The sequence below is a fragment of the Pinus tabuliformis genome, chromosome Q, assembly GCF_031772625.1.
Source record: "Pinus tabuliformis cultivar Carrire ecotype Pingquan chromosome Q, CPIR1, whole genome shotgun sequence".
In the NCBI taxonomy this organism is placed as follows: Eukaryota; Viridiplantae; Streptophyta; class Pinopsida; order Pinales; family Pinaceae; genus Pinus; species Pinus tabuliformis.
Window position 1 is genome coordinate 1373612248 of NC_142296.1, and position 20543 is coordinate 1373632790.

A 20543-nucleotide genomic window follows, 5' to 3' on the forward strand; every position below is an offset into this window, starting at 1 on the left:
GGCATCTATTTGGTGTCTCCAACCTTATTATAATGACTTTGTCATTAACAAGGAAAATATGATACAGTGGATGTACAATATTGACAAGAGACAAGCACATAGGAATAAAATCTGTCAGAAGGAAAAATATTTAGAACTCACATCATTGGGCCACTCGTAGACAAGAGAAAAGAAGTTGAAATCGTGAGTGGTATCAATCCCATCAACAATATCGCCAATCGTAGCGATGTATAGAATAAATGCAGCAAGATATGCTGACTGTTTAGTACTTAAAGGACCAACCAAGAACTTTCCAGCACCCTTCATGCTAACATGTATGCTCTCCCCACTCTGTTCTCCTGTTTGTCCGCTGGATGCAGTATGTCTAACATGTCTGAATCCAAGGCCTAGAACTACATCATTCTCATTAGCAATAAAGGACTTTCTGTCTGAGTAGTTGCCTCCTACTTTGGTGTTGCTTTCATCGGACTCCTCATCACCAACGGCCTTCACAAGATTGTGAAGCTTGCCTGAAATTTTTTTTAATAAGAATGCAAGTTGCTCAGTAAAGATAAATATTTAATAATTTAACATTTAAACAAACCAACCTTGCCCATGGTAACACTTACCACTCAGAAATTGTCGCTTGCCCCTGTGAGCATCTTCTATAATCTGCTGCAAGCTCACTAAAGCACGTTGTTTGTGACCTTGTCTGTTATTCTCATAATAAGCAGACAAAACTGTTTCTCCAGAAAGCATAGACTGCAATGTCCCAGCCTTATACTGGAGATCATGTAATACTTCAGTACATAGACCTTAATAATATTAAATAGAACTCTACAACATTAAAAAGAGTGGAATAAATCAACATATTTTCCAACCAGCCAATCAAGTCACCAAACGAAAATACTTCAAAGTTTATAGCAAACTACAAACAGTGAACACAGTGGAAATGGCAGTTGAAAGCATCTGTCCCAAATTAGATTGTGCAGGGAGGCTATAATGCAAACACTGACAAACATGGTACGAATTTCATGGAAATATGATCAAAACTTACAAAGGAAATTTTCAATTGATCCGAAATCTGAATTCTATGTTTCAATTATCATAGACAAACGCATTGGAAAATTAAGTCACGGATAGAAAACCCAAAAGCTTTCCTAGAAATGTACAAACTGGGAAAGCAAAGGAAACATCACCTCAAACCAATATTTCGTACAAAGACTGGATCTTATGATTTACATCGTTTGCATCTTTCACCAAACCTAGTAATCTGGTAGCCATGACCCTAACATTTTAGAATATTTAAAAATGGATGAGCCCAGGATCCATATTTTCCATTAAGAATCTTCCTCTCTACCAGACAATAAGGGAATAAAATGTTTTTTGAACTTGATAAATTGCATATTTCAGTGTTCCATGTGGGCAGCCTAGTGAAGCTTTTCACCATGCCTACCATTTTGCAAAACTTGGTGAAATGCAAAGTGAAATGTTTTGCCAATGTGCAGAGGGATGCCTGGGAGACCACAACCCACTCCCCCCAACCCTGAGCCCCAGAAAAAGGCACCTAGACATCTTCCCAAGATTTTTGTCCAAAAAACCCCAAAATTTTATAGTAAGTTAAAAAGCAATGCAACCAAAGAATTCATTGCATAATAATTAATAATTGCTATGCTGATATTTTTAATTTTTTATAATTGTTCAGACAAGGCCCCCTATACTAAGGATCACGATGTCCCCCCATCCCCATTTATTTCCCTAAAAATTGTGAGGTGTCTCCATACGTCCCCCATGTGCATTTCCCATTCCCACACTCCTGCACCCCAGAAACATGGTGGAAGACATATAATACACATCAAATTTGATTCTTTAATAAAGTCCATTCCACAAAAACAAGGTTAAATATCTGAGGTGGCTATTTCAATTTTCGAACTATGTAATATTGCGAATTATAATATTCGAAAAAAATATCAAAGCCACATTCATAGATTAATTTCACCACTATTATGATCACTTGAAGAAATAAAGTTATTCAAAGCTAAGTCACCTGACACGGGGATTCGGGATTCGTGGTGTCGGATTCGGACATGTTGACCCCCCGGAACAGGACACATAGGATTCGTTATATATTATTTTATTAAAAAAAAGATATATATATATATATATATATTAAAAATTAGATATTTCTTACACAAATTTTAATTAATGATACAAATTTATTGATTTCAAACATAGATTTTCATCTATAGCATGCATAGTACATACAGAATTCAAACACATGTCAGTGGTACTGGTCACATAAATCATGATTCATAATTCATAACTGAAAGACAACTTACAACTACAAGATTGTAAGATAAACACACTGACAACACATTTCTGTTTAAAGCAAAGTGATAAATATCTCGAGGCATTGAAATCTAATATTGGTGGAGAGTACAGCACTAATGATATTGACTCATTTTGCAGAGAGCATGGTATCAAGTGGAAATACACAATCTATGCCAGAGCAGAATGTGATTGTGGAGGCATTAGGTCGATTTTGTTTATGTTCCTAATCAATGACCTGGGATAAAAGGATTTAAATTACCCCAGATTTTGCAATGTGGGGCAAGCCTCAATGGCATGTTATTTCACATAAAAGTTGTAAACCATACACACGCAGCAACTTTGTGCATAGTTGCGCCCAAAAAAGATATGTAAACAAGAAAACCAAGTCCAATCAAAGAAAATGTGAAACATTATATTGAAAATCTGGATGATACATGTAGAAAAGGAAAAGTAGAAACCACCATTAATGACTTACAAATAAAACGGCTATCTTGTGATCCTATAGTTGAAAGATTCCTCAATCAAAACTTCTCGTTCAAATAACTTACTTGATTGACATCATCATGAACAAAACCTTAATAAGTACATCCTGAATATTTACTCAAATCCGACTTCCACTATAGTACTATACATTTAGGATTTCTAGTATACATCTAACCATGTTACACTATATCTTGCTAGAAATAAAGGGAATGCAACCAGCAAATATCTTCCAAAAGATGGTCCGGACAAACACAGGTCACTTTTCCGCCAAACAAATCCTGTACACGCTGTCAAAAATTGGGACACGCTGGTGAATTTCATGACACGCTTGGGATTCAACGTGTCATGTTTTTTGGACACGTTTTTCAGGCGAATCGTGTCCGACACGCCAGATTCGGACACGTGGCCCCTATATAACGAATCCGGTTACTTAGATTGAGAGCATTCGATCAAAAGCTCATAAACAATAACATCATCAGTAAAATGTTTTTATAAACTATTTAGTATCCTCAGCTTTAGTTTTACTCAACTAACCTGTTCGAGGCACTCCTCTAAGCGCTGGAGGACACGCTTTACCACAGAAATGATGCATAATTCCTGAACCTGCTCCCAATGGGTTAGCCCTGCCCTCTGTGTGCCTCCAGAAGAGACCTCAGATAATAATGACCGTGCCTGCAATTATAGCTAAACTTCAGAAACTAAGGGATAAATAGTCTACCAAAATCCTATGGTTGCAGCACTGGAATTGGCATACATGTATTTAAAAATTGCAATGAGTATGATGACAAACATTTCTAATAAAAAGCTAATACTGCTGCAATGCCAGCATAGACTATCTACCTTGGACAGCATGGCTACAGATATGAAGTTAGTAACAATTAAGAACACCGAACAACCTTATCTTTACCATAGCACTGAGGTAGAAACACTAAAATATTTAACTGAGACAGCATATCCTTACTGTAGCACTGAGGTGGAAACAATAAAATATGTACCTGATCCAGTAACTGTCTAGACATCTTTGCAGACCTGGCGGAAGTAACAGCTACATCAATGCAGAGAAGAACCTGAGCAAGAAATCCATATTCAATGATAAGAAAAGTTTATTATATATTGTGTACAGCATATAAAGAAGACATTTCAAGCAACTTACTGTAGCTAGAGGTCCTAGTCGAGAACGAAATACTGCAAAATCAAGGCCACCTTCTGCACTCAACATTCCTTCAGCAACACGAGACACAGCATCTTCTACCTGAAAGCAAATAAAAATTAGAACTTTCAATATCCACACTATAGAAAAATTAATTTTCACTGGTGAATCCTAAGAGATAAATGAACTTCCTTGAAAACAGACCCACATTTTCTTTTCAAGACAACTCTCCTTATAAGATAGGTACCCATACTGATTCCAATGGTTGCTGTAATAAAAAGTATATTGGATTATTTTCAACAGAAAGAAACCCTATATATTTGAAGTTGTCTCTAGCCCTTGGCTTTTTCATTTATATATCTTTGATGATACAGACTAGATTAGTTCTGTTATTATCCTGCTTTTCTAGGAGCAGCTTGTGTGGCACCCACTTTGTATGGACATAGATGTACTTAGCAGTCCCAATGACAATTTCATGGTCATTTGTTGGACATTAATAAAATTATCTTATCTTATTAAGTCAACATCACAGATATTGAGACCAGTTTGGTGGTACAAATCCATACATCAAGCCATACATTCCCAGAGTGCTAAAGAGATTAACACTAGACAGACTCAGAGAAAAGCACATCCCGCCCATCAAACTACCTCCCAGACACACAGGAGCAGCCAGAGATCCATTCACAGTTTCCTGCTTTTGACCTCAGATGCTAGTAGTATCCCTCGCTCATACACTCCTCCCTGAATCACACAGCTGGTCCTCCCGATGGTTCTAGAGGACTCCAACAGTGTGCCAGTGCCCTGTTCACCCTCCTCGCCCTTGGCCATCAGACTCGAGAGACATTGACATCATCGGTTTCATTGTCCACTCTCTCTCACTCTCTCTATTGACAGGTTCTTGGGTTCTCCAAATTCACTTAGTATTTCATAACACCATACCCTTGTTATAGTTTTATACATTTATACATGTGTTCTGTTGGTATACCTTTGTAGGTTCCTTCTTTATATTATTTTCGGCATGTCTAGGAGTTGTGCTTGCACTCCCACATTGTAATCAAACTGGTTGTACTCTTCAGTACCTCTGACCTACTTTTGTGGTCAATCATCAACCATTAATATAATTATGTTATTTTATGGGAGCTCGAAGAGCTTTCTAATCATGAAAATCTACTTTTTGCACCACTCTCCAAATCTTTATCTTCTACAGACATGATTTTTTGGTGACACAGCCATTTCATCCAACATTCAATAATTTGATGCTACTCTGTAACCCAGAGTGCTTCTGAGATTTGAAGACATTTCCTTTCTTAAAACTACAAATTATAGGTACACCAGCGAGACTTCAAAACATCACAATTTAACAGAGTAAAACTACACTAACACTAAATGGAGGGTATATAATATATCAGGACAAAATATAAGCACAGAGGAAGAAATCAAGATACATGCAGAACTGTGTACAAAGGGTGACATCAGTAGAAGCAAAACAGAGCTCCAGCATGAAAGCATGTGCAAGTTGACAGAAGCGCATAAACACAAGAGAAACACAACAAGAAGCATGCATCAAGAGCATGATAAGAGATGATCATGACATGAAATACTGTGATGGGACATGAGCACAACAGGAAACAGCAAGTCAACACACTGAAGGAAGACAAACAATCAGAGATAACAGAGATGAGGCAGCTGAAGAGTCAGATGGGGATATAAGCAGTAAGAGAGGAGATGAAGATTTTGTGGGAAGTCGGATTGCCAATTACAGAAGAATAAATAGGATGGAAGCCATGAGTTGATTAACCAATCAATCTAGATTGTCAGTTCACAGAGTTAGCTCAGCCAATAGTAGAGGGTCACTCATACTATCAAAGTCTGTAGCGGACTGATAGAGAGGTGGTTGAGTGACAAAAAGAGTAGTAAGAGAACAAAATTATAATCTGTAATGATATGTAATAGAATTGATAATGAAGCGAACGAAGTTCGTACTTCCTATTAACTACTCCAAAAAACTTGGAATATAAAGATCTCCAATGAGATACAAGAATATATATTATATAGATGAATAAGAATGATGATACAAATGAGAGTGAGAAGCCTGCTTATATACTAGGCAGGTGCCTCTTCATGGAAAGTCATGTCTCATTTAGACATGCTTCTTCAATCTAACTACTAATTAACTAATCGTTATTTATAATTATAATCATTTACATTATTTCCAATATATTTTATTCATAACATTGCCTTCCTCCTCGAAAAGTTTTGTCCTCAAAGCTTACTAATGAAAGGTTTGATCTCATTTTTCTGCTTCATATGTCTTTTTGTCTCGAAACTGTCATCTTCGTCGAAACAAGACGATATAATGCTTGGAGTGATATATAAAATTGTCACATAGAAGAAGGGTCTGACCATCCTAAATTAATCTTTTGTGAAATCTTTTGATTATTGAGAACTTGTGATGAACTGTTATCCCTGGACTGAGTTGTGTGCACTTCAGTATTCTTCGTAACATAAGTTTGTTGTTTATGTTCTGAGTACGTAGCTTGATTGAGTTGTCTAGTCTCGTGATTCGGATGTCAATAAGGAATTCTAGTGATTTGATTTTCCCTTATCTTGTTTGTGTCGTTTTCTTGATGTATTTGAAATATCTAATTTCCTTTAGCTATGTAGTTGCATGGTTAGTTTCTGGATCTTCACTTGAATCTTTTGTTGTTGAAACTGCGATGTATGACTACATCTTTACTTCATCTAGTTTGTCCTTTTCTTGAGTTGTGATATTGACTGGATCGGTATTAGTTCCCTTATCTTCAACCTGGACGGTTATGTCTGGAGATTTCAATACTTCTTGAGTAAGTTGATCTAACTTGTCTTTTAATGACTTCTTGTCATTCTTAAGCTTCTTGATTTGTGTTAGTAATTTTTCGCTAAGGTCTTTAAGTCGCAAGTCTTCTTTATTTCTATCAGCAGCTGATTTTGTCAATTTCATTTTGCATATTTTGTAATAATTTTTTACCTTCTTTAAAAATTACTTTTGAAATATCTTAGATGTCTTCTGGTGTTACTAAATTTGGCTTCAGTGTAACATCTTTAAGTATTATTTTTTCCTTTCGTATGAAAATGTCAAAAACTATTTTTTCGTATTCAGGACAAAGGAACCTAGGGTTTCCATCCATGGTGATCCCAGAATAATGTCACTTGGGTCATTCCATAGGAATTGAACAAGAAATTGCGATATAAATGTATAATCACCAATGTTCAGCTATAAATAAATGATTTTGTAATTTTTTTAAACAGTCTAATTTTTCGATTATATTTGACTTCAGAACTACCAATTGGTTTGCAATTTTAGGCGTTATATAATTTTTACCTTCGGCGGGTGAGATAGCAATAGTGACATCTTTTCCTGCCACAGTTCCTTTAATTTTAAATAGTACTTTAGCACAGGGTTGCAGGGGAGCCCCCCCGCCTCCCCCCACGAACCCGCTCCCAATTCTCGCTCCGCTCGGGAGCTAGTCGAGAGCGCGCTCCCAAAGGGGAAGCATTTTCGGGAGAACGATCCCTTTAAAAGAAAACGCTCCCTAGTTTTTAGGGAGCGATTAGGGGAGCTCCCAAGTCGTTTTTGCAGTAACATTCCAAATGCAATTTTTTTTCAAAGAAGCAAATAATTTTTGAGTGGGGCAGCCTAATGATCAAACCTATGGCCCTACTATTGATATGCGATTGTTGGTAATGTTAAATTCTTAAAGTAAAAGTGACATTCTCTTTAATCTTCATTTTCATCCGTTTACTCAAATTTTAACATTACCATGAAATGACTTCGAATGTCTAAGAGTGGTTACAACCTCACTGGATTTCATATGGAAAAAGTAGAATTTTAGATCTCATTCAAAATCCAACAGACTTATTAATTTTTCAGGATTTCAGGATTGGGGGGATTGCAATGTTTCCATTGGATTTTGTCATGTATTAGGGAATGGAATTCGTATTTAATCAAGAGCACCAATCCCTCTATGTACCTTGATGTACATTGGTGGTCAAACTCCTCTATCATGACCCTACTAAAAATGTACCCATCACTCAATCAAAATCTTGACTTGACATGCTATGTTTTCTCTATCTTATATTAATGCTTAGAGGGTGATATTAACGACAAAGATCCTTATTTTCCAACAAGACTAAAAAATTAGACATTTCTCATGGCGGCAAGAGGCCCAAGCATTAGCAATAAGATAATATATTTACTTGTCTTTTCTAGTTTCTAGTAGTTTTTATAATTTTTTACTCATTCATATTTATTATGATATTTTTTGTAAACAATATATGACAATTTCAGTTTGAAGTTTGAAGTTGGCAATTATAACTCATTTGTAATGAATTATGAATATGATGCTTCGTGAAAGTTGAAAGTTGTTTCATTTCATTTTATAGCATTTCATTTCATGTTAGTTATTATTTGTTGTAATGGTTAGCTTACAAGCACAACTTCGGTGATCAATGATGATAAATGTTATATATTGAATTTTGAAAGCTTGAAACTTTAAGATAGATGAATCTTGAGACTCAATATGTTATATGTTACTATGTTACTAACTTGTGGACGTGGTTGATGAAGATTATATCTTCTAGATGATTGTTGTTATATGGTTCAATCTATGTTTTTTATTCTTTTTACATCTAATTCATCATTCTACATGCTTTTGTTGACATATATGCATCAAAATATAAAATATATATATATATATAAAAATTGCTCCTTGAATCGCTCCCACTCCCACTCCCCGTTTTCGCTCCCACTCCCAAGTAACCTTGCTTTAGCATAACCTGACAACGTTTCTGGAAATCTTTCTCTATCTTTCGTTGTAGACCCCATTCTTTTCTCTTCAATGATTGACTCCATATTCTTACTCTTTATAATTAGTCTTTAGTGAATTTTAATACCTTCACTACCACTTTATAATACTCTATTTATAAAAATACTTTTTTTCCATAAATTATAAAGAAAAAACCTTATTTTTAATACTAATGCCACCCTTTTTTAATAATTCCTTTGTATATAATTTTTTTCCTTTGTATTTAAAATACCCTTTCCTTTTAATTTTAATATATATGAGCATATATAGCTTATATATTAAGCTATATATATATATATATATATATATATATAACCAATTTGTTTTATAATTTTTATACTCTAACTTAAATATGTATCCCTTTAATATCCCGTAAATCCACTTCCAAGAAACGCGACTCTAATGGAACGATGGGTACAAGTAAGTGTGACACAATGAACTAATATGCCCGATTTTTTTTATTCTGATGGGATAATTGCACGAAGTGGAACTAACAATTAATTTTATGTAAGTTGAATGGCTATACGGAGGCCTGTATCTCAATGGCTAGACAACAGCCAATGGACAAACGATGGAGCGATGGAGGTGGGGATCTGCGGTCGGTCAGTCTGTTGTTGAGATTTGTTGAACTGCGATGACAGTTGATAGTGTGGGTGTTTTTCGTTGCGGTGGGTATGCTAGCAACAGAGTTTGGGTGTGGGTAGTCTACTGATAGCAATGGAAGTTGATCGGCGGCAGAAATGTGACTGATTGTGGAAAACGAGCGATGGTTGCAATGGCCAAGCTTGGTGTAAAGCAGCGTTGAGACTGGCCGGACATGGTGTAGTTCTGCTGCAAGGTCAAATTCGGTTTGATTTGATTTATGGAGCAGTTATTTCTTGTGGTGGCGTTGGAGGCTCTCGCTGCTCCGCTGGGTCTAGGGAGGAAGTTGTCAAGCGGTGGGGAGTGGTCGAGAGATAATGAGTTGGATTAGGCAGCAGCGTGAAACAGCAGAAGTCAAATGATGGCGGTTGTGGTTCAATGGGAGGGCCGAGTGTGTTGCAAAAGGCGGAAGAGGAACAGACTCCGACAGTGAGGGTAACAGCGTGCGGCGTATTGTTGGAGTGGCGGACGACATGGAGTGGCGAACGATGGCGATGTCGTGCAACAGGGCAGACGACGAAGGGGAGTGGTGGACGACGACGACATTGTGCAGCAGGACAGATGTTACAAGGTGATGGATGGCTGGCCGCCGCTGCTTTCTGGCGTCGAAGGTGGCTATAGCGAATTTTTTTTTTAATAAATAATCTTTATTATTATTTTTGTTCTATATGATGTTTATATATATATATATATTATGATTTTTTTAAACTCTTCTAATGGCCAAAGGCATGTCGTCAATATGGAGAATCTCCAAGAACTTGTGTAGCGAAATGCTTGGATTGCAACAGCAGTAAAGTTAGACGAATTTGACGGTCAAAGACCTTGATCGGAGAAGACGGCTTTGTGCAGTGATTAAGCAGCCTAGAGAACCAAACCGCTCTGATACCAAATGAAGCGAACAAAGTCCGTACTTCCTGTTAACTACTCCAGAAAACTTGGAATATAAAGATCTCCATTGAGATACAAGAATATATATTATATGTATGAAAAATAATTATGATACAAATGAGAGTGAGAGGCCTACATATATACTAAGCAAGGGCCTCTTCATGGAAATTCATGTCTCATTTAGACATGCCTCTTCAACCTAATTACTAATTAACTAATCATTATTTATAATTATTATCATTTACATTATTTCCTATATATTTTATTCATAACAGATAATGTGAATGAGTTGACCATTGCCATTGGATGTGCCATCTGGTCTGCACTGATGTGAAAGATTGATCGAGTGCATGTTTGTTACTCTTAGAGCACTTATATTCTAATCGAGAGATGCAAGTTGTTGCACGACAAGTTAACATGTATTGGGCATGCACACCCGCAAGTGAAGGACCCTCAAAGAACAAACTTCACGACTACCAAACTGAAGGGAAGCACTACAATTTGCAGGGAATTGTACAGTCTGAGTGAATTAATAGGAACAAATAGAAAAGTAGTTGGAACATAATGGTCACACTGCAATAGTTCTTGCCCATGGATTAAAAACAGACGTTCAGATAGTTGCAGCATTTGACACAGGTGGAGCAGAATCTGAAGGAGTCCACCAAAGAATGTTAGATCCCATTTCAGCCTGAACCCTGAAACTTAGTGAATGGAAGGTATACAAATGCCCTGAAATTACTCTAGAAACTAGCGAGTTTGCAATTCAAAATGAAACTAGCATGCATACAACATATTTTTTGAAGGATGTATATCAGTTGAGAATAAAACTAGATAAGATAAGATATTTTATCGATGTCCATGAATGACCAAAAAGTAGATCAATGGGACTGAAAAGTATAATCAATATTAAGAATTTGAAGGATTCCTAGAGCAACATCTATAAGCTAAATACTAAAAGGTAACGCATATGCCAAAACAAGCTAAACTAATCAACCTGACAAGCAAACAAAAACATAAACCTAGAAATAATATGTTATATATAAGATGATAATAATAATAATAATGTTAGGATAATTATTAATGGATATAACAAAAATAAAAACAAATATTTACTATTACACCTAACCTTTTCACAAAGAGGCATCTATGCAATACCTTGCATATATTTACAGGGGACCCTCATTGTAATCATATCTTCTTACTTCATTAAAAACATTATATATATGCATTTTTTATTGAGAACATAAAAATGTGATTCTATCATCTGGTATCAGAGCTGAGACATCAACTGCCATACTTGTCCAGCCATATAATTGCCAATTAATTACAGATCCATATGTATGACCATCTTACAAATCCAATAACATAAATAACAGTAACCATAGAGATCTGTGTATTATTTTCTGCAACCATATAGGCGCCACCTAATCACAGGCCATTTGTATTGCTTCCATATGAAAACTGCCACCATACAAAACCACCCTCATACAGAACTGTCATGTCCATACAGATTCATCATGTTCATACTTCCATACCACAATTTAAAACTGTACAGCTCCATAGTACATACTGTAACAGAATTAATTGACAAAAGTGCAAATTCAATTAATCGGTTACGAAGTGGATATTAAATTTTACAATAAATATCGGTGCAATTAAACAAAAATTGTATTGTTCAAACAGTCCATACAGTTGAATTACTAAATTTTTTGGGCTATACAAACTGTACAAAGGAATTGGTAGTGTTTGTACCTGTATGGTGAATTAAGAACAAAAATTCTAAAACAATACAATAGTTAAACTCAATCAAAATTGACCATAAAAATACCCCGCTGATAACTCAGAAATGGCACAAGATAAATTCAAATTTGGAGAAATTACAAAAGAACCAAAAGAAAAGAGATAGGAAGTATGAGGAACTTAAAGAGAAACATGACAAGTTAGAAGAATGGATCACTCAGAATCACAATACCTTACGACATGAATAAACAGAGCTAAGAATCCTAGTTGCTTAGAATCACAATGCCCTACAACAAAAACAGACTTAAGATCCCAGGTATATAAAAATCATGTTGAATTAAAGGACCTTATAGCAACTCTGACAACAAAGCTTAGCCGCCAAAGATCATAGCCGCAAGCTTCCAGCCGAGGAGAATCTGCAAAGATCATAGTCGTGAGCTGCCGAAGATTGTAGCCACCAAAGATCATGGTTGTGGAACAAGATCCTGCGAAGCTTCTAGCCACCGAAGCACCTGCCATGGAGAGTCGCCGGGGAGAGGAAACAAAGACAAGACTAAGCCGCCGAGATTGAGCCGCCACTGGTGGTGGTTCAGAAATTAGAATTCCAAAGGAATACTCCCCTCCCCCTTTAACTCCGCTAGACAAAAATTGGACAGCAATTGATTTACAGAATGTCCATACCCAATCTTAGGCACATAATGGATTACCCTACAATAACACTAATGACAGCCAAGGGAATATCTACAATCCCACAGATATAGCCATGGAGCAGGACTTCTCTTATTGGGCCTTGCAAGTCAAGAACTTGCTGAGGGTAGAATTTCTCGAGGACGAAAACAAACAGTTCCACCTGATCTTTTTTTACCTCACACAGCTAGTTGTGGAAATGAAGAATCAGGAAAATGCAAAACCTTGAAGATCAATAGTACACAAGAACACAAGATGTAGGTTGCAAGCCAAGCCCAAAACCTCTCCTCTTGAGAGGAAAACCCAAAAATCTCTTCTCTTCTTATAGATTCTTCAACTGACGAATTCCAAGACCTTTAGACCAAGACCAATACCCTTCCAAGACCACGTCAGACCTTCTAGATGTTGTGCTTATTCTATCCAAGTCGAACTCAATCAAATCTCTTCCAGTTGCATAATTTCGACCCCCAGCTACAGAATTTTGGCCTCCACTGCAGATCTGAAATTTCTGGCCCCTTTAACAGTGGTTGCTTCCACACATGTGATTGAAATTAGGGCTTCCAAGGCTTCCTTGCTACTTTGCTTGGGTTGCTTCTTCTAGGGCTAGAAGATGACCTAAAAGTCCTTTCTTCAACCTTGTAGCTGTAGAACCCTAGCCTTATCTTCGCATGTGTGAGAGAGAGAGAGAATTGGCCCACAAACTTTGTCCTTCTTCCTTCTATTCTTCTTCACTTGCCTTTCTTCTTCCTCTTCTTCATTTGGGTGATGAGCATGAGTGTGAGTGTCCAAAGGAGGTCGAGTTATCTCCTATATATAAGCTTCCAAGATGGACGACATGCCCTAATGAGGCCGACTTCTGAGCTACCAAGCTGACTTGGCCTTGGAGGGGTATTTTGAAACTTTAAATGCAAAAATAATTCTTTTGACATCTTACAATTTGCCCAATGGGGACTTCTTCATATGACAATGATTCTATTGACTTCTTGACCCTATGACAAACCCTAGAAGCACTCAATGCATGCTTGACCTCTAAATAAAATGACCTTGAGAATGAAACCCATGCTACAAAAAATAACAATAATAATTTTTCTTTCTTTTTAAATATACAAGAATTAAGAGTACATTTCATATTTATGAAGATCGAACCTAGTTACATATTTCAACACAAAACCCTTATACAACTAGCATACACAGTATACAATTAGGGCTTGCGATCTATTCCATCAAATCTGCAATATGCCCAACACAACAAGGAAAAAAAACTTGACTTACTTGTTGTAGCGATTATTTGCCACCAACCCTTTTTGTCCTCTTTGCACATTGTCGTACCTTGTTGCAGCTTTAGTCCTTCAATGTTGCAGACTTCTTTTATCTGTTGGCTTGCTCCTTTAGGACAAATCATTCAGCGTATCTTAGTTTCCCACCTGATATCCCTATGCACAATTCCTTTTTCCTCTATCCAACTAATTTGCCTTCCACCACGACTAGGCCTAATACGGCCTTCGACCTTCCTTTAACAAGCTTTGCCAGCTCCCTTGAGATCCTGATCATGCCCTCGGTCAGGTTGTGCTAGGTTACAGCCTATCCTAGGCCTCATGTACCCCTGTGGCCAGACCCTAAGTTTCTTTTTCTTGTCCTTGGCACCTTGATCAAACACTCAGCCTCCAAATGTGAGTCTTGGCTAGGTCTCCTAGCCCTGCAGCAGCCTCATATCTCACTAGTGAATGTTATGGTGACTTGTTGGCTACTCCAACCTCAATTGTAGCCCTTAACTTGTCTACGGATGGCCCTCCACCACTTTGGCTTGCATGATCTAAGCTTTGGCCTGCCAAACAAACTCCTGAAGTTTTCTCAAGCCTTCTAGCAGCCTATTTGCCACAGTCTCGACCCTCTATTCACAAACTTTAAAACCCTTACTCCAACATCATACTACGATCATGCTGTTCTCGACCTCCCTAAGGTCCTTGGTCTCCTTCAAGCAGCCTTGGCCTTGCTTGATCCAATTGTGGTCTATTCCTAGGGCAAATACAGCCCTATGGTTAGTATCTCATGCATTATGGCTACCTAATCCTCTTAAACAAACTTGCGGATGGCTTCTGGATCAAACAAATAAGCCTGCGGCCCTACCTTTTTCCTTTGACAGACCATACTTCTCAAATATACCCGAATCTCATCTAGCTAGAAGGAACTCTACCTCGATTACTCTAGAACAAATTGTCTTCCAACTTGGCCTCTCCCAAAGATAGAATATTATTTTCTTCTTAGGTTGTAGCTATCTTCTTGGATCAATAGCTTCCTTAGGGCAGATGATCTCCACAAGTGAAGTCCATCTCACTTGTGTACTATGCCTCTCCTTTAGCCTCTTATTTATACTTTTGCGTGAGAAATCTTGGGGTTTTCCTTGTCCATCAAGAAGCCACTATTTTACCACTCAACAACAAATTAGATTAAACAATTATCAAACTAGGGTCTCAAGCCCACAACTTTGGGTCAAAACACCAACCACTTGGGTACTTTTCCCAACCAACTAACTTTTGGTGGGTTCTCACCACTCGGAAATACCTTCCGAGCTACCCAATTTCCAACACTCCCTCTTAGTGAGGAAGGTATTTCCATCACACCTTGAAATCTGGAGCTCCATGACTTTCCTTGCATACCCATGATCATCCTCGCATTAATTGTGACTTTCCCTCGCATGGCCATGATTGTCATCATATCTGACATGTCTTCTATTATACTTGGCCAGGCTTTGTCTCGCATGGTGCATGGCTATACTCGCATGCAGCATGACTCTTCCTTCCACCACCATGAGTGTTCTCACGTGGTGCCGTGACTATTGTTCCATGGGTTGAAACTCCTCTATCTCGTTAGAAGATGAAGATTCAAACTCCCACCGCGCCACTGGCATTCCTTTACAGTGTCCCTCTGAAGCTAGACTCCCTCTAAGTCTACACAACCTCCACTGGCTCACTTTGCTTTCCCTTTCGGACAGTGCTACAATTGAACTTGTGTCCTTCCACGGTCAGTGCCAAGTTGCGGTAGAACATTGGGTCTAATCAAAGCTAGATCACCGCAACTCAAGTATGAAGTTTCATCATCCTCCTGGGTCAAATGCCCTATGTTGCATGTGTTGAAAAGTGTAGCTAGGTTCGGTCTTCATAATACATGTAATTGTGATTTTTGTAAATGATGAAAAGAAGAAAATAAAATTATTTTTGTAATGTTTGCTTCATGGGTTTCATGAACAAGAGATTTTAGTGGCTCCCATTGAGAGCCTTTAGGATTTGTCATTAAAGTCAAAGATTCAATTTCATGTATGAAGAACCCTTCTTGGGATATAATAAATGTATATGAGTCTATGAAAGTGTCTAGAAGCCCTCCAAAGACAAGCACAGTCCTCCTCTTCAAGTCGGCCTCCAAATGAAGTAAATGGCACATGTCGGCTTACCTATTTTGAGAAACATCCCTTCATATTCTCATGTTGGATTACCTATTTAGAGACACATTCCTTCATATTCTCATGTCGGCTTATTTACGGAGGGCAACCACTATATATATGGGTGAAGGCTTCTTCGCATTTCCACAATTCAGCATTTGCATCTCTCTCTGAAATTCGGGTGAATAGAACGGTGATAAGTTTTGATCACGATTCGGATGTCAAGGAAGGAGCTCGGATAGACAAGGAAGGGACAATGAGGATTTGGTTTGGGCTTATCACAAAAAACAGAAGCTCAAATTTCTGAGTGAAGGTTTCAGTACTACACAGCTCGAACAAGCACATATATACTCCAATTCGATGCTAGAGAAGACTACACTTCGGTGATCCAAGGAGGCTACAGTTCGGTACATTTTGCAGAGGTTACAGTGCGGTTTGGAACAAAGAAGAGAAACAAGGATTCAGTGATACAATAGTGACTATGGTTCAGTGATATGACTTTAGACTTCGGTGCTACTAGAGAAGCAGAAGTTTGGCATCCTTGTTAAGCTCAGTGATCACAGTTCAGTGTCATCACATATGGTGCAAGATCTGAAGTAGAAGGAATCGAGAAAGAGTAAACCAGAAGGTGGAAGAGGGCATGTGTCTTGGTCTTGGAGTGGCTAATAGGTCAAGGGTCTTGGTCTTGCTATTCGTCAATTGGAATCTCTATAAGAAGAATTTGTGTGGGTTTTCCTCTCAAAGAGTCGAACGTTTTGGCCCTGGCTCATAGCTTACATTCTGTGTCTCTTGTCTATTTATGTTTATGCATTGGTAGTTGTATGATGAAGAAGAACACTAATAACTTAAGCAAAGAGAAGATCCTAATATAAGAAGCAAAAAGATACTCACAAGCAGTTACTAATCAAGAGAAATCACCTAATTCATGGTGCCCAATATTTTTCAACATGGTATCAGAGCTAAGGTGTCCAAGTCAAGAAAAGGGCAAGCAATCAAAGAGACACTCAAGGATCGAATCTCGAGAAAGACATCAAAGCATGTTAAAGGATATCAAAGCGAAGTCGAAATCTATATCGAACCCTAGATCGAAGAAGAAGTATACACCAACAAAAGTTTTGGATCCTCTAGTCATCATCAAAAGACCACAAAGACCCTCATCAAGTTGAAGAGATCTACAAAGCAAGGTAGCCCAAAGTATAAACATCCAAGAGAAGCACTTCAAGGAGAAAGATCACATCATCTTGGAGAAAGTCTAAACATTTCTAGATCTGCACTCATTCACCATCAAAAAGGTCGAAGTATCTTGAAGGCTAGTTATCCAAAGAAGGATATAAGGCAAGATCCCTCTCATTGAAGCAAGGATCCCCTCCTTATCCTTGAAGAAGATCATAAGGAGCCTTCTCCTTTTATTCAAGAAGGGATTTTCATTTGGAAGAAGATTATCCAAAAGGGCACTAACACATCTTCTTCAACTACCATCAAAGTGATAAAGTTGGAGATTTCATCTTCACTTGTCAAGTAAGTATCTTTTATTCTATAATCTAATCTAGTAAAATGACTTCGTTTTGCAAGGAGATCTATAAGTTGGTTGGGCCATTAAACTTCCTTGCATGGAAAAGGAGGATAGACATAGTCCTCGAAGAAAGTGAAGTCATGAAAAAGTCTCCAAACCATCCAAAGGTCACGTATTATTTGAATACATGGAAAGGGATCAAGGGATACTTATGAAATCAATCAAAGGTCCCTTCATTCCCATATAGCGGGTTTGGAGACATAAAAGGAGATATATGATAAGCTGGTAAAATTATTCTCTAAAGATACTATAAAGAAGGTCACATCACTTAGATCTGATCTACACAAATTGAAGGTATCAAAGGATAAAGGGTTATCTTCATAAGATCTCAATTACAAGATCTGGGAGAGATAATCCTCATTGTTCTAAATGCATTAACTGATGAACAAGGTAACAAATGTCTATGAGGAAAAGAAGGCTATCCCATTCAACAACTTGTGGTTACTATGCAAGATAGAAAAAGATTGAATGGGGGCAAAAAGTATTCAGACATTTGTCGAAAGGAGAGAAGATCATAGCTAAGACTCGATGCTATGAACATTACAGGAAAGATTGTCCTAAGCTCAAAAAGGGCAATAACAAGGAAGATAGAGAAGAAGTCCATTTCACCAAAGAAGTGGAGGAAATTGTAAGAGGAAAAGCATTAGAAGCAAGGGCTCGTGACATCACCATAAGGAAACGTGAAGGACAGCTAGAACAAAAATCTATGGCAGTCAAATATGAAGGATATAGCTCTAGGGAACCTCATTGGAAACTTAAGGAAAGGAAGAAGCTATCCAGGACAAGTCTCATGATACATCAACTCAAAAGGAAACATCTATTGGATATGGATATGAAAGATCCTCAAGATTATTTGATAGAATACTCATCGGAGGGTACACCGATCTAGAGAGGAAGCAAGTGTTTCATCAGAAACTCCAACTTGTGGAATTCATGGAATGATGGTATGATGACATAAGAGATGAATCAGGTCAAGGGGTTGAAGATCTTTTCAATCAAGGAAGTTGCTGAAAGAAGCCTAGATGACCTAAAGGTAAATGAGGTATGTATGCTTGTATTCAATATTATAAAGTCATGTTAGATGGTTGTAGGTAACATGGATCATTGCTCTATCTTGAGAAGCATAATCAAAGGAAAGGAATCTCCTCCTATGAAATGATTCTGGAAGGCATGAGTCACACTCGATGAAATCAACATAGTATGTCCTCATATAAAGTATGACGTGGTTGACTATAATTGAGGAACTCTGATTGGAAGCTCCTGGGAATGAAATGAAATGTGCAAAGAAAGGAAGGAAGAGATCATGAGATATGCAACCATGGTAAAGGCAATCAACATCTGGAAGACCAAGAAGATTTGACTAGGAAATCTCCCAAAAAGATATGAAGACTCTAATGGAAGTCTGGAAAAGATGGAGACCATTGACAATGGATATATTTGGGAGATACGTCAACATGTATGCAGGATGTCGATGGACACTGGAAGATGTCATGATGAAAGACGATCACAAAGGTAATTTTGGTTTAAGTATTCATTTCTTATTTTTGAACAAATATTTGGATGGGTTTATGCAGGTCTGCCAAGGGAAGAACTATGGATGTCTTCCAAGAGGACCATATATAAGAATGTAAGATCCTTCCGGAGGAAGCAAGTGTTTCATCAGAAACTCCAACTTGTGGAATTCATGGAATGATGGTATGATGACATAAGAGATGAATCAGGTCAAGGGGTTGAAGATCTTTTCAATCAAGGAAGTTGCTGAAAGAAGCCTAGATGACCTAAAGGTAAATGAGGTATGTATGCCTGTATTCAATATTATAAAGTCATGTTAGATGGTTGTAAGTAACATGGATCATTGCTCTATCTTGAGAAGCATAATCAAAGGAAAGGAATCTCCTCCTATGAAATGATTCTGGAAGGCATGAGTCACACTCGATGAAATCAACATAGTATGTCCTCATATAAAGTATGACGTGGTTGACTATAATTGAGGAACTCTGATTGGAAGCTCCTGGGAATGAAATGAAATGTGCAAAGAAAGGAAGGAAGAGATCATGAGATATGCAACCATGGTAAAGGCAATCAACATCTGGAAGACCAAGAAGATTTGACTAGGAAATCTCCCAAAAAGATATGAAGACTCTAATGGAAGTCTGGAAAAGATGGAGACCATTGACAATGGATATATTTGGGAGATACGTCAACATGTATGCAGGATGTCGATGGACACTGGAAGATGTCATGATGAAAGACGATCACAAAGGTAATTTTGGTTTAAGTATTCATTTCTTATTTTTGAACAAATATTTGGATGGGTTTATGCAGGTCTGCCAAGGGAAGAACTATGGATGTCTTCCAAGAGGACCATATATAAGAATGTAAGATCCTTCCGGAAAAAATGGCATGAAGAAGGCAGCATGACATGAATCAAGGCCAGATGAAGACTAATGGATCACTTTCTGACGTAAGGAATAATAACATGACTGACTCATGGATGAAAGTGAAGGATAGTTTGTGCCCTATGAATAAGCCCCAAAAGATGAAGACTCCTTGACAAAGAAATTCATGACATCGAAGGAAGGAGCTCTTAAAGCAAATGGTTGAGGAGTTGTTGTTGGTCCTTAATTAAAAGCGGGCCTGAAAACAAGTTTCTTACTTGGAAGAAACTTGGAAATTCCTAAGCCAAGAGAGAGCTTAGGTACATTCCTTCCATAGGAATGAGTATATTCCATTATTGGAATTGATATGTCCTCCCTAATTGAGAGGGAGAGAAAGACACATCATTTTGGT

General features: G+C 37.7%; 1 protein-coding gene across 1 annotated transcript in view; it reads right to left on the bottom strand.

Moving 5' to 3' along the window:
- LOC149225021 (zinc finger FYVE domain protein) overlaps positions 1-20543 on the bottom strand; it is a 366932-nt gene that overhangs the window by 251828 nt on the left and 94561 nt on the right. Inside the window, exons 7-11 of the mRNA XM_089388331.1 lie at positions 3947-4045; positions 3789-3860; positions 3328-3465; positions 609-762; positions 142-509 (exon numbers count right to left, since the gene is read on the bottom strand). Of these exons, the coding sequence (XP_089244457.1) occupies positions 142-509; positions 609-762; positions 3328-3465; positions 3789-3860; positions 3947-4045 (831 nt within the window). The remainder of the gene's footprint in view (positions 1-141; positions 510-608; positions 763-3327; positions 3466-3788; positions 3861-3946; positions 4046-20543) is intronic.